The sequence below is a fragment of the Carcharodon carcharias genome, chromosome 2 (genome assembly GCF_017639515.1).
Source record: "Carcharodon carcharias isolate sCarCar2 chromosome 2, sCarCar2.pri, whole genome shotgun sequence".
NCBI classification, from domain to species: domain Eukaryota; kingdom Metazoa; phylum Chordata; class Chondrichthyes; order Lamniformes; family Lamnidae; genus Carcharodon; species Carcharodon carcharias.
Genome location: NC_054468.1, coordinates 34,977,009 through 34,993,052, shown reverse-complemented (window position 1 = coordinate 34,993,052; position 16,044 = coordinate 34,977,009). Strand labels below are relative to the sequence as shown.

The following is a 16,044-nucleotide window of genomic DNA, read 5'->3' as shown; positions in this document are numbered from 1 at the left end:
ATAATACTTCTTTTCAATCAATTTAAAATTTAAGTATCCACTCAATTAATATTTTGTCATGTAAAGAATTAAATTTACGTAACATGTAAAAATACCATTTTATTGAGTCAATTTATAATCACATGAAGAACAAGTTTTTATTTTGAAATAGTAATAGAGTCACTACATGGACACTAATTGTGACTTGTTTTTAGATGTAAATGAATGTTTGGCTAATCCATGTATGAATGGAACATGTTTGAACACACGAGGAAGTTACCAATGCCAATGTTTCGGGGGCTTTACAGGACGAAACTGTGAAACCGGTATGCAGTACATTCTGAATTTTTTTGTGAAGTCGAAAAGAATTGTTTTAAGGACCATGGCTGGAATTTTACAACCCCTCATGCCAGCAGGATCAGAAGATCCCGCCAATGTGAACGGAGATTTCAATGGCTTGCCAGCCCCGCCAAAGGGGAGCCCACCGCAGGGGTGGGAGCAGGGGTGGGGGTTGGGGGGGGGAGGTGCTGGAAAATTCCAGCCCGTGATTCAAGATCCTGCCATATCACAAGTATGCTTAGAGTTTGAACTGCTATGCATCCAGCATTTGGGAACATTCTGATCCACATTCAAACAAAATGATCTGTACCTGAGATCCACATGCAAATATATCAACCTATTTAAACATTTGAACAAGTTATAATTACGCTCCTTATACTGTTTTTAATTTTAGTGTCTTTTTCTATTTATGCAGGAACAAAACATATGATGTTATTTCAGTAGTGAATATTTTTATGTATATTTTATTTTGTTTACCTTATCAGATATTGATGAGTGCTCCAGCAACCCCTGCAAGAACAAAGCCACCTGCAGAGATTCCATAAATGCTTTTGTCTGCGACTGTTTACCTGGATATACTGGTGGACTCTGTCAAAATAGTGCGTTGTATATCAATTTTCTGTTTAGTGAACTAGACAAACAGTTCATTATCATTGAGTGAGAGATGAATAATACTTCACTATACAATTTGATTGAGGGTTTTGTAACTTCTTCTTGGGCACGATTTTTCCCTCGTTGGTCAGGAGGGTCCAGGAATGGCCGAAAGACTGACCGCCGACCGTGATCCGGCTCTGACTGCGATTTCAGGCTGGCTGGCCAATGAACGGCCAGTCAGCATGAAATGTGCACTAAGAGCCTCAGCGGTGCCGGGGTGGGTGTGGGAGGAGCGCGAGCGCTGAAGTGTGCGCGTGCGTGGGGGAACACGCACTGAAAGCTTCTTGAAGGTACAGAGCTACCTCAGGGAGCAGAAGATTTTTAAATACATAAATAAACTTTTCTACAAATAATATAAACATGTCCCTACATATGACTCAATCACATGTAGAGGGACATGTGAAAAAAGATGTTAAAAATATTTTCTTGTTTTTTTAGTAACCATTGGAAACCTCATCCCGCCAGTGGATGAGTTTCGCGAAAAATGCAAAGGCCACCTGGCCCATTCGTCTGCCTGTCAACCGAACAGTTGAGCGAGCAGTGAACAATACAACTTAATTAATTGCTTAAGGGCCTTAATAGGCATCTTAATTGTCGGTGGGTGCACTGCCATCTCTCGCACACGCCCGCCAGCTGAACGATTGCGCGATGACGTCGGGACACTCACCCAACATCATCGCGCACTATTTCACTCCCATTCAGGTCGGGTGAGCACCTGCCCGTAGGATGAAAAGTTCTGCCCAGAGTCTCTGTTTCAAAAACAGTAGAAAGAAAATTGTATCTTAAAAGCCTTTCACTAGGCACTGACTCCCCAAAGCTTCTCCACCATCTATAAGGCACAAGTTACGAGTGTGATGGAATACTCCCCACTTGCCTGGGTGAGTGCAGCTCTAATCACACACAAAAAGCGAGGCCCACATGCCATGAATAAGTTTTAAGAAAAATAATTTAATCAGAAGGTTGTGAATCTTTGGAATTCTGTACACCAGAGTGTTGTGGATGTTCCATTGTGGAGTACAGTTGTGTATATTCAAGATTAAGATAGGTAGATTTTTGGTCATTTGGGGAATTGAGGGATATAGGGCATGCCAGGAAAGTGGTGTCAATTGTACTGAATGGTGGAGCAGCCTTGAGGAGCCATAAGATCTACTCACGGTCATACCTCACATGTTCATACATAAAGATTTTGAAAAATTACTATTATCAATGATATATTTACATGCTTCTTATAATTTGTCCGGATCTTTGGACAAAAACTACAACATTTAATTGATAGAGCAAAAAAAAGAACAATGAAGGTAGAAATGAGAAATCTTTATTTTACCATCCAGCACATTCAGGGTCATATCTGACCATCTTACACATTTTTTTGAAAAAAACAAGCAAAATTTATTGCAGAAATAAAAATAGAGAATTCTGAAAAAGCTCAGCAGGCCAGACATCATCTGTGGTGAAACAAGAGTTTACATTTCAGGTTGATGACTAATTTCCAGAATTGGAAGATGCTCAACATGAACCCCTTTTAAGCAAGTGCACAGCCAGGGAAAAAGGGGTAGGGATGGTGAACAGGAAAAGAACAAAAGGGATAGGGACTGACAGTCTGGAGAACATGACGAAGGGATGATAATGCAAGACCAAAGGATGTAATAGTGAAACAAACACAGAGATAGTTGATAGGTCCAGAGAAAATGCTTAAATGGCTGGACATTGTGAGAAAATGCTAGGTGGTTCTAGAGCGAAATTTCAACACCTCAAGTATTCATGTACCTAATTTCCTAGTGGAGAACATAAGAAATAGGAGCAGGAGATGACCATATGTTCCATTGGGCCTGCTCAACCATTCAATATAATCTTGGCTGACCTTGGACTTCAACCTCATTTTCCCCCTGCTTCCCATGTCCCTTGATTCCATGAGAGACCAAAAACCTGGCTTAGCCTTGAATTTTCAATGATGGAGCATCCACAATCCTCTGGGGTAGAGATTTCCAGAGATTCACAACCCTTTTGAGTAAAGAAATTTCTCTCCATCTCAGTCCTGAAGATTGGCCCCTTACCTTGAAACTGTGCCCCACTTTTCTCGATTCCCCAGCCAGGGGAAGCTGCGCCTCAGTATTCACCTTGTCAAGCCCTTTCATAATCTTGAATGTTTCAGTGAGAACAGGTCTCATTTTTTTAAACTCCAGAGAATATAGACCCAATTTACTCAGCCTCTCTTCATATAACAACCCTTTCATCCCAGGGACCAATCTAGTGAATCTTCACAGTTACTGCCTCCAATGCAAGTGTATCCTTCTTTAAATATGGAGACCAAAATTGCCCACATACTCCAGGTGTGGTCTCACCAAAGCCCTGTACATCATCCCTTTGTCATGTAGCAAGACTTCTTTATTTTTGTATTTCAATCCCCTTGCAATAAATAGCAACATGCCATTTGCTTTCCTAATTGTTTGCTGTTCTTCTGTGTTAACTTTTTGTGTTCCTTGTATGAGTACACCCATTTCTCTTCAAATATCAACATTTCCAAGTTTCACTTTTAAAAATATTCTGATTTTCTAATCTTATACTCAAAGTGAATAACCTTCACTTCCCCACATTATACTCCATCTGCCACCTTGCTGCCTATTCACTTCATCTGTCTATATCAATTTGCAGACTATTTATGTCCTCCTCACAGCTTGCAACCCCACCTATCTTGTGCATCCTAGCTATCCTAGCCCAGATATTCAAGATGATGAGGAAAAGGGAGGAGGAAGAAGGGAGAAGGCAACCAACATATATCTTTTCCAGTCAGGCTATCCCTTATTGTCTCATCTGACTGTGGTACCAGCAAACATAACCCCAATTTCCCATTCCACACACCTTAGGCAAAATCTTGTGCTGTTGCTGGCAGTGAGCTTGGGAGCAGGGAGGGGCGTGTACTGAGATGGGATGGTGGCCTATCCAAACCTCACTACCTCCCTGCCTCCATCCAAATTAAGTTCTGGACAGGAAGGCCCATGGTTGACCTTCCTGCCTCACTGCCAATTCAGGTCCCTAAGTGGCCAATTGAGGACCACTTAAGGGCCTCATCCCGCTGCCACTTGTATTGGCGGGATGGTCACCATGTTGTGTCATGAAGAAGAAGCAGTTTGATGACAGGTTAATTGTAACATATTCTTTACTATATTACAGCCTGATTAACTTTTCCTTTGTTTAAATACAGCAATTAATAACTGTGCTAGCAAGCCGTGCCAAAATAATGGGTTCTGCCAGAACCACATTAATGACTATAATTGCATATGTCAAAACAATTGGAAAGGCAAAGACTGCAATACAGGTACAGTAGAAGCATTTTACTTTATTCATTTTGGTTTAATGCTAAAGGCAAAGAGACAAAATCATGGAAGGCAAAGAAACAGAAAATGAGAATTATATCAAAGCAAATCAGTAATTGGTTAATTTATATTTTTACCATACATGACAGGAGTTTTGCTATTTATTACTAATCAATTTGTACAATTTAAAATAATATTTTCCCTCCTAATCATTATTGAACAAATAATTACATACAAATAGAACTTGTTGTGATGCTATCAGCTGGTGTTCATATATATTTGCCTGGAAATTCCTAGGATTAATGTCCACTAGTGTAAGTGCAGTACAGCAGAGCTGCTGTTCACTCTCATCCAAGATTGGTGACCTTATCCAAAACCTTATGAATTAGGTCATTTTCATAGCTGGGGATTGCCACTGGTATCTGCAGGAATGAATCAGCTGCAACCCCCCAAGGCAATCCACTCTTCAGAGGTGAGTGGCTTCCTCAGAGGTCCAAATTGGCTGAAGATTAAAATTATCAGAATCTTCAGCTCCCATTTGGAGCCATTCCAACTAGAGAAGGTAATTAGTCCTCTCTGAAATCTATTAATTTACTTTAGTAAAGATTTGGAGCCATCAGAATGCCTCAAATAGACGCAAATTCCAGGCTCAACTGGTGCAAATTCTTCTGTGGGAATAATTGGAGGAATTTGCCAGGGAAATACCTCTAACCTTCCTCTTTGTTTAGGAGGCAGGTGGAAGATGCACCTGTAGTTTCCCATCCCCCTTCAGAATTTAAAGGTTCAGTCCAAATGGGGCAGAATTACAATGGAGCCGAGGAGAAATAGGGCACAAGTCTTCTCTACCTAGTGGGACGATTCTATCAGAAAGTTTTATACAAAGGTTTAGTAGCCAGGATTTGTAATAGATGAGTTGTTAAAACCAGCTCTTTCATTTGGGCCAGAAAAGAGGGCAGGGATGAAGGTGATTGCAGTTAGCAAAGAGAAGGAAATGTAGCTTAATACATTTGTCACTCATACATCTGTCAGGCACCAGATCCTACCAGAACGTGAATAGATCTGAAGGGAAGGAAATAGAGAACTGATACTTTGAGAAATAGTTTATTTTCAATTTGTTTCTATCCTAAAGCATCTTAACACACATGCTACCAAATTTGATTGCTTTGGCATAGCACACATTGTTTGCTCTGATATAAGTTAACATTTGCTACTCTTTGTATGGATAGTTGTGATATAGAACAAGTATTTTTAGCTTGTTACTTTTTGCTGCTTCTTATTAATAGAGAAATAGGTTAAACAGACACGTTTCATATTATCATTTTAAAATTTCTAAAACTTTTTCTTTCTGATTCAGATGTGGATGAATGTTCCACTGGCGTTCACGATTGTGATAGGCATGCTGGAATATGTAATAATACGTTGGGATCCTACACATGTTCCTGTAAAGATGGGTATGAAGGCAACGGTTTCATTTGCAGAGGTACAATTTCATGAGAAAATAATCGTGATCAATATGGCAATATAATGTACCCAAAATTTAGTCTCCTGATTTCAGACCTTTGTCCATAAACTGCAATGACAATCCACAAAAGAATTCATACATCCAAATTATTACTTTATTATAGTCATCTTTAGGATTGATCATTTCAAGCATGAATTATTAAAGTACTAAAATAGATTGCAATAATAGAGTAACATTAAAATAGACCAAAGAAGATAAAAGCAAAAAACTGCAGATGCTGGAAATCCAAAACAAAAACAAAAATACCTGGAAAAACTCATCAGGTCTGGCAGCATCTGCGGAGAGGAACACAGTTAACGTTTCAAGTCCAAATGACCCTTCAACAGAACTAAGTAAAAATAGAAGAGAGGTGAAATATAAGCTGGTTTAAGGGGGGGGTAGGACAAGTAGAGCTGGATAGAGGGCCAGTGATAGGTGGAGATAACCAAAAGATGTCACAGACAAAAGGACAAAGAGGTGTTGAAGGTAGTGATATTATCTAAGGAATGTGCTAATTAAGGGTAGAAAGCAGGACAAGCAAGGTACAGATAGCCCTAGTGAGGGTGGGGTGGGGTGAAGGAATTGAAAAAGGTTAAAAGGTAGTGATAAAACAATGGATGGAAATACATTTAAAAATAATGGAAATAGGTGGGAAAAGAAAAATCTATATAAATTATTGGAAAAAAAAGGGGAGGATCAGAAAGGGGGTGGGGATGGAGGAGAGAGTTCATGATCTAAAATTGTTGAACTCAATATTCAGTCCGGAAGCTGTAAAGTGCCTAGTCGGAAGATGAGGTGCTGTTCCTCCAGTTTGCGTTGAGCTTCACTGGAACAATGCAGCAGGCCAAGGACAGACATGTGGGCATGAGAGCAGGGTGGAGTGTTGAAATGGCCAGTGACAGGGAGGTCTGGGTAATGCTTGCGGACAGACCGAAGGTGTTCTGCAAAGTGGTCACCCAGTCTGCATTTGGTCTCTCCAGTGTAGAGGAAACCGCATTGGGAGCAACAAATGCAGTAGACTAAATTGAGGGAAGTACAAGTGAAATGCTGCTTCACTTGAAAGGAGTGTTTTGGCCCTTGGACGGTGAGGAGAGGGGAAGGGAAGGGGCAGGTGTTGCACCTTCTGCGCTTGCACGGGAAGGTGCCGTGGGAGGGGGTTGAGGAGTTGGGGGTGATGGAGGAGTGGACCAGGATGTCCCGGAGGGAATGATCCCCGTGGAATGCCGCCAGGGGGTGAAGGGAAGATGTGTTTGGTGATGACATCATGCTGGAGTTGGTGGAAATGGCGGAGGATGATCCTTTGAATGCGGAGGCTGGTGGGGTGATAAGTGAGGAAAAGGGGTCCCTATCATGTTTCTAGGAGGGAGAGGAAGGTGTGAGGGCGGATGCGCAGGAGATGGGCCGGACATGGTTGAGTGCCCTGTCAACCACCGTGGGTGGAAAACCTCAGTTAAGGAAGAAGGAAGACATGTCAGAGGAACTGTTTTTGAAAGTGGCATCATCAGAACAGATGTGACGGAGGTGAAGGAACTGAGAGAATGGGATGGAGTCCTTACAGGGAGCGGGGTGTGAGGAGCTGTAGTCGAGGTAGCTGTGAGAGTCGGTAGGCTTGTAATGGATATCGGTGGACAGTCTATCACCAGAAATTGAGACAGAGAGGTCAGGGAAGGGAAGGGAGATGTCAGAGATGGACCATGTGAAAATGATGGAGGGGTGGAAATTAGAAGCAACATTAATAAATTTTTCCAGGTCCAGACGAGAGCATGAAGCAGCACCAAAGTAATAATCAATGTACCGGAGAAAGAGTTGTGGGAGGGGGCCGGAGTAGGACTGGAACAAGGAATGTTCCACATACCCCATAAAGAGACAGGCATAGCTGGGGCCCATGCGGGTACCCATAGCCACATCTTTTATTTGGAGGAAGTGAGAGGAGTTTAAGGAGAAATTGTTCAGTGTGAGAATAAGTTCAGCCAGACGGAGGAGAGCGGGGGTGGATGGGGATTGTTTGGGCCTCTGTTTGAGGAAAAAGTGGAAAGCCATCAGACCATCCCTGTGGGGGATGGAGGTGTAGAGGGATTGGACATCCATGGTGAAGAGGAGGCGGTTGGGGCCAGGGAACTGGAAATTGTTGATACGATGTAGGGTGTCAGAGGAATCACAGATGTAGGTGGGAAGGGACTGGACAAGGGAAGAGAGAATGGAGTCAAGATAGCAGGGCAGGAACAGGCTGACACGATCGGTCTGCCGGGACAGTCCTGTTTGTGGATTTTGGGTAGGAGGTAGAAGCAGGCTGTCCACCCTGCTCTCATGCCCACATGTCCGTCCTTGGCCTCCTGCATTGTTCCAGTGAAGCTCAACACAAACTGGAGGAACAGCACCTCATCTTCTGACTAGGCACTTTACAGCCTTCCAGACTGAATATTGAGTTCAACAATTTTAGATCATGAACTCTCTCCTCCATCCCCACCCCTGTCCGATTCCACCCTTTTTTCCCCAATAATTTATATAGATTTTTCTTTTCCCACTTATTTCCATCATTTTTAAATGTATTTCCATCCATTGTATATCTCTACCTTTTAACCTTTTTCAATTCCTTCATCCCACCCCACCCCCACTAGGGCTATCTGTACCTTGCCTGTCCTGCTTTCTATCCTTAATTAGCACATTCCTTAGATAACATCACCACTTTCAACACCTATTTGTCCTTTTGTCTGTGACATCTTTTGGTTATCTTCACCTATCACTGGTCCTCTATCCAGCTCTACTTGTCCCACCCACCCCCCCGCCCCTTAAACCAGTTTATATTTCACCTCTCTTCTATTTTTACTTAGTTCTGTTGAAGGGTCATTCGGACTCGAAACGTTAACTGTGCTCCTCTCCGCAGATGCTGCCAGACCTGCTGAGTTTTTCCAGGTATTTTTGTTTTTGATTAAAATAGATCAGTCAGTTTTATGAAGTAATCACTAATAATAATTATTAAAATTTAATGAATCATGCAATCATCTGCTACATTATACAGGTTTAAAAACTTCCCTATGTTAATCCTAGAGTGAGATGTGGCATCAGTTTATTGGCATCCGTCTTTCACATTCATCCTCAATATAACATTGCTTTTAAAAACAGGGCCAATAAAATGATTATTCACCAAACATACAGTAATAATTAGGTAAGTAAAGAACTGACCCAATATTGTGAATGTAAACATGTATAAGACTTGTTCACACCACAGGGGAGAAATTTATTCACGTATCACCACATCAAAGTTGCGACAAGTAAACTACGTAGACCCCAGAGACAGACAACACTACCGGTTGCTGCCTGCACAGCGCATACAGTGTTCTGCAGATGCAGTGTAACGTGGATAAGTGTGAAGTTATCCACTTTGGTAGGAAAAACAGAATGGCAGAGTATTAGTTAAATGGTGATAGATTGGGAAATGCTGATGTACAAAGGGAGCTGGGTGTCCTTGTACACCAATCACTGAAAGCAAGCATACAGCAAGCAGTTAAGATGACAAATGGTACATTGGTCTTCATTGTGAGAAGATTTGAGTACAGGAGCAAGGATGTCTTACTTCAGCTGTATTGGGCCCTGGTAAGACCACACATGGAGTATTGTGTGCAGCTTTGGTCTCTTAACCTCAAAAAAGATATACTTGCCATAGATGGACTGAAGCGAAGGTTCACCAGACTGATTCCTGGGATGGCAGAGTTGTCATATGAGGAGAGATTGGGCCAAATAGGCCTGTATTCACCAGAGTTTAGAAGAATGAATGGAGATCTCACTGAAATAAAAAAATTTCCGACAGGGATGGACAAACTGGATGCAGCGATGATGTTTCCTCTGGCTGCAGGGTCTAGAACAAGGGGTCACAGTCTCAGGATACAGGTATGCCATTTAGGACTGAGACAAGGAGAAACTTCTTCACTCAGAGGGTGGTGAACCTGTGGAATTCTCTGCCACAGAAGGCTGTGGCGGCCAAGTCACTGAATATATTTAAGAACGAAATAGATAGATTTCTGGGCTCTAAAGGCGTCAAGGAACATGAGGAGAGAATGGGAGTATGTCGTTGAGATAGAGGATCAGCCATGATCATATTGAATGGCAGAGCAGGCTCAAAGGGTTAAATGATCTAATCCTGCTCCTATTTTCTATGATTCTATGGGTTGAATTTTTCCCCCATCAGGGGGGGTTGTGTGGGGTCGGGCGGGAACCCGATCGGTGCCCCCGACCAGTATCTGCACCGCCATTTTACAGCCCAGCGTGACACTTGCCCGGAAGCGCTGAGCGGTCCCTGTGCGGGCAAGGGGATTCCCTGAGTCAGGGCCTGCGCCCAAGTGCAGAAATCTCCCTGAGGCACTCCTGTGCCTCAGCGAGATTAGGTTAAGTTTTAAAAAACTGAATAAAGGAAAGAAAAAATTTTAAGACGTGTCTCCTCGTGTGACAGTGTCACATGAGCAGGAACATGTCAATGCATTTTTAAAAAAATTTTATTCGCTTTATTCACTTTTATTCACCTTATCCCGCCTGTGGATGAGGTTCCATGAAAAATGCAAAGGCCGCCTGGGCTCTTTGCCTGCCTAGCAAACTTAAGGTTGGACGGGCAGCTCAGTTTATTCGTTTAATTAGTTTTTAAATGGCCTTACTAGGCCTTTGACAGTTCAGTTGGCTGTGCTCCTGCCAAACTGAAAATCTAAATGGCATGAGGTGATGTCAGGATGCATGGCCAACGTCACCCTGCCTCATTTTAAGCCTCGGCGAGCGGGTCCCACCCCAACTCGCCAAACCCAAAATTCTGGCCTATGTTTCTAAACTCCAGTGGATACAAGCGTAGCCTGTCCAGAGTTTTCTCATAAGATAACATGCCTATTCCAGGTATTAATCTAGTAAATCTTCTCTGACATTCCTCTAATGTATTTACATTTTTCCTTAAATAAAGAGACCAATACTGTACACAATACTCCAGATGTGGTCTCATCAATGCCCTGTATAACTGAAGCATAACCTCCCTACTCTTGTATTCAATTCCCTTCACAATAAACAATAACATTCTATTAGCATTGCTAATTACTTGCTTCACCGGCACAAGAACCTTTTGCGGTTCATGCACTAGGACACCCAGATCCCTCTGCATCTCACAGCTCTGCAAACTCTCACCGTTTAGAAAATATGCCTCTTTTTATTCATCCTGCCAAAATGGACAACCTCACATTTTCTACATTATACTCCAATTGCCAGATCTTTGCCACTCACCTAACCTATCTATATCCTTTTTAGCCTCCTTATGGCCTCTTCACAACTTACTTTCCTACCTATCTTTGTGTCATCAACAAATGTAGCAACCATAGCATCAGTCCCTTTATCCAAATCATTTATATAAATTGTTAAGAGTTGAGGCCCCAGCACTGATCCCTGTGGCACATCCTGCCAACCAGAAAATGAGCCTTTTAAGCCTACTCTCAGTTTCCTGTTAGCTAGCCAATCTTCTTTCCATGTCAATATGTTTTCCCCCACACCATGCTTTTATTTTCCACAATAATCTTTGATGAGGCCCCTTATCAAATGCTTTCTGAAAATCTAAATATAGTACATCCACCAGTTCCCCTTTATCCACAGCACCTGTTACTTCTTCAAAGAACTCCAATAAATTGGTTAAACATGATTTCCCTTTCATTAAGCCATGTTGACTCTGCCTGGCTACCTTGAATTTATCTAAATGCCCTATTATAACACCTTCAATAATAGCTTCTAACATCTTCCCTATGACAGATGTTAAGTTAACTGGCCACATGCATAGCAGCCTCCAATTTATCAAGGTTTATCCTGTGCAACAGAGCCTATCACTCCTCCAACTTTTATAAAGACAAGATCTGGAAGAATTCTGAAGCCTCCAGACTGTCTGAATCTGTAAACACAGAGACTTAAGAGAGGGGAGAAGGGGTAGCAGAAGTAATGTAAGTATGTTGGGTAAACACAATTGCATTGTACATGCATTATACTACATAATATAATGGTCTGGCATAGAAGGGGTTAATGTGGGACTGGCTACAGTACTGCCCACACTGTGATATAAAGGAGCACATGACCCAAGTCTAGATGGCAGTCTTGTACTGTACAGAGACCTGTGCAGAAGCAAGCATGGAGACTGTTCCTAGCTCAAACCTTATACTGTAAATATGCATATAGTTACTAACAGTTAATAAACACTTACTGTTAAACTATACAAGGATCAGAACCTCTTCATCAGGCCTACTGAACAACACACATCTTACAACAGAGTGATCAACATGCACCTATTTTAGAAACATAAATTGCAAAAGATTTGATTGCTAACCCGCAATGAAGAATTGGTTTTTACCCTGCTCTGATTGAATTTTCTACCTGCCTCTGCTTCTCATGAGATTAGGTGCGCCTGAAATAACTGCTGTTTTTTATATAACATATACATAGGAGTCGTATAGGGTAACTCCTGCCTGCGGCCAGCTTCCCTACATTTCTATTGCAACAGGTCAGAAGTGAGGTCTGTGTAAAAACAGGGCATAAGTTTCCTGTAATGTCTGGCAATTGACCAGAGAATATTGACAGTGTTTTCCTAATTTGTAGGTGAGTACTTTTAAAGCCTGAATTCATCCTGTGATAATTTCAGTCCACAGTTGGGGTATCTTTTGGAATTCCACGGTAACCTAGATTATTTGGTGAAGGAAGAGAAGGAGAAAAAATATTGCGTGCCAACAAAGAAATGCAGCACCTCAGCAGGGGGGCACCTTTACAGTGCCCAGTGACTGACAGACCTACAAAACATGGTTTAACCTTACTGAGGAACAGTGCTTTCAAAGACTCTGGGCAGAATTTTGCCCTTGGTGGGCATGCGGGCCCACCGGCTCGGCGGCGGGTGGACAGCTGACACCTGCCACCGAAACGGGGCCCATCCGCCATTTTGAGTGGGCGGGCCAATTAAGGCCCACCCAGCGGCCTTCCCGACAGGAAGCGCTATGCGCTTCCTTTTCCAGGGATGAGGGATTCCCCAGCTGTCAATGTGTGCTCTTTCACGCATGCGTGTGAAGGAGCGCATTGCTCCCTGAGACAAAGTGCTGTCTCAGGGAGATTAGTGACAGTGCACAAAAGTTAAGAAAATAGAAAGATAAAAATATTATTAACATGCCCCCCTCGTGACAATGTCACATGAGGTGGGACATGTTAATAAAAATGATATAAACTTTTTACACTTTTTAAAAACGGACATGAAATCTCATCCCGCCAGTGGATGAGGTTTCATGTATTATCAGGAGCCCGCTGGGACTCCTGGCCTGCCCGCCAGCCTTAAAGTTGGCCGGGCAGGTCTTTAATGATCTTAACTAGCCTGTCAATGGCCTTAATTCGCCATTGACAGGTCAGCAGGTGGACAGCTGATTTCACTGTCTGCCCGCATTCCTAAAAATTTAAAGGGACCGGAATGACGCCGGGGGTTCCTCCCGACATCATTCCGTGTCATTTTCCCGTTGGCGAGCGAGCCCGGCCCCCAAATTGCCGATGGGAAAATTCTGGCCATTATTTTGCCAGGACAGTGATAAGGGAACCTTGTTCTGTGGAATATAGGGAGAAAGAACCTCAAGCTCCAATTCATGGCAAGAGCAGTCCTCCCTGTAGCAGTGCATTGAAATTATTTGTTTAGTGATCATTTCTAGGCTGCCACAAGTGACGCAGGATTTTCTGTGTTCCAATTTTGGAGCCACTCTTCAACATAACTACAACTCCTTATTCATAAAATCATAAAAATTTACAGCACAAAAGGAGGTCATTCAGCCTATTGTGCCCTGCCAACTTTAAGAATTTGTGTATTGGACAGCAATGTCTGTCTGCTCACCTACACTTCTCAAAATTATATCATTTGTAGTAGTCTGTCTTTCCATATTCATCTTCCTAAAGTGCATCACCTCACATTTTTCTGCATTGCATTATTCTGCCATACCTCGGCCCATTTCACTACTAAGTCTCTATTACCCTGAAGCCTATGACTATCTTTGTCATGATTTACTGCTTTACTGAGTTCTTTTCATCTGCAAATTTTATAATGCTGCTCCCTAAACCTGCATATTGGCAGTTGAAAAAATTTACAATGTGCAGTAGATCCAAAACTGACCCTGGGAAGCACCACAGCGAAGCATTCTTGATTCATTCTTGGTATCATTCTATTGATTCTTTTCCCTAATATTTGCATAGTATTATCTTCCCTATTTAGACGTTCCAGTACTTCATGCAAAACTCCTAACTGCATCCTTAATATCTGGTATAAATCCAACATCATTTCTTTGTTTTTATATTCAATTCCATACGTATAAATATCTAAAATTCCATTTGGTTTTTTGGGATATTTTGCCTGCACACTTGTGTAAAAGATATATATGACTATACCTCTCTACTTACACCTGTGTTAAGAATCTAACCAATTAGAGTATGGGTCCATTCTTGTTTCCCCCAAAATTGTATTTCCTATTCTACTAACCTGCAAAGAATTCAAATACAAAAATATGAAAGTTAAAATTTAAATAAAACTCTAAGAACAGAAGTCAAATAATTTCTACACAAGGAGTATTAGATTTGTGGAATAAATTACCTGGAAACTTATCAGATAGCAGTTACAACACTTTTATTCTTATGGCCCTCTTCAAACATTGTTTTTTTATTTGTTCATTAAGTTCTTCTTTTCCCTACCTAGCCATTAATGTTGTTAATAATTGAAAATGAGCTAACACAACTCATTTGCATTATGACTGCATTTGATTTTAAATGACATAATTGTGCTTTGTCCCGTTATAGAAAAACGGCTATTTGACTATGGATCAAAGGTTGGGGATATAAAGCTCTTTGGAACAACACGTGACTTTAACTCTCCAATCATCAACATCCCATCTGGCTTTCCTTTTGATGATGCATTTTACTACAGATTATATGTATGTTTAAGTGTTTTATAGTAAACAGTTAATTTTACAGTAGAACCTGCTTTAGCACTCACTAGCAGAGATGCTTATTTATACTATGCTTAGTAAACATATTCTACAATTCAGGTGTAAATCAAAATTAATTACAAAAAAAGTTTTAAAAATTAATTTCACATGATTATTTTCCTTTTTAATGTTTCATACTTAAAATGCAGAAGATCAAAATTTCCCAATGATCAATTTATTACGTGTATTGATTCATGTGGAATTGAGTCATGCACACAACAAAGGACATAGGCTTGATCCATAATCGGTACAGAGGATAATGATAGTGACACTGACCATTGGTTTGAACATTCAGGGTTGCAGAGAAGAAAATTCAGTCAGGATTCCCACTCCTAAACACTATCTAACAGCTTTGGGAGTGTATACTTGTGAATAGTGATTCAAAACACATTGGGCTCAGCCTATTGACAATCATTGTGTAAGCTGTCATAAAAATATACAGCACAGAGTATTGCTGAAAAAAATAACAATTGATACCACATGTGAAGAGAGCCCTCTCTTCACATACAGTATAAATTGTTGTTTTTTCCCTTTATATTGGTATTCTTGCAAGTGTCCTGATGAGTGCAAGACGAAAAGCTTAGACTTATCTCTTTTTCAACAATACTCAAGTTCTGTGCTACCAAACGATAGCAGCTATTCAGCCTATGTCAGTGCCAGCTCTTCGAAATTGCTTTGCAATATGTCCCACTTTCTTGCTTTCCCTGCAGCTCTGCAAATTTCTCCTTTTTGTGTATATATCCATTTTCCAACATAACAGCTCTCCAAATTTTACCATCCTGCCTACAATGATGTCCGCCAGCGCTGGGGCCAGGAAATTCCATCCTATGTTAGTTTGGATGGGTGAGAAACGGACCTAGAGCTCCAAAGGTGAGGCCCCAAATTAACTCGTGAGCCTCATTTCAAATCTGTCTGCTGACTTCCCAATCCTTACAGGCAGGATTTTTTCATATTCATCATGGGATGTGGGCATCGCTGTCTAGGACAGCATTTGTTGCCCATCCTTAATTGCCCTTAAAAAGGTGTTTTCTTGAACCATTGCAGCCCATGTGTTGCAGGGATATCCACAGTGCTGTTAGGAAGGGAGTTTCAGGGTTTTGGCCCAGCGACAGGACAGGAACTGATGAGAAGTGACAGACAATCATGTGCCATTCGATGACAGCAGGCAGTATCTTTTGCTGTTTTGGGCCTTTTTTTGCCCTAATATGTCCCATCTGAGCTATCCGCCAGTGGAAACTTTGCAGCCACTTTC

General features: G+C 41.6%; 1 protein-coding gene across 2 annotated transcripts in view; it reads left to right on the top strand.

The window, feature by feature from the left end:
* LOC121292663 overlaps positions 1-16,044 on the top strand; it is a 188,692-nt gene that overhangs the window by 27,633 nt on the left and 145,015 nt on the right. For both annotated transcript variants that reach the window (XM_041214933.1, XM_041214925.1), the window contains 5 exons: positions 195-305; positions 804-917; positions 4,175-4,288; positions 5,641-5,766; positions 14,605-14,738. In XM_041214933.1, coding sequence (XP_041070867.1) covers positions 195-305; positions 804-917; positions 4,175-4,288; positions 5,641-5,766; positions 14,605-14,738 — 599 coding nt within the window. The remainder of the gene's footprint in view (positions 1-194; positions 306-803; positions 918-4,174; positions 4,289-5,640; positions 5,767-14,604; positions 14,739-16,044) is intronic.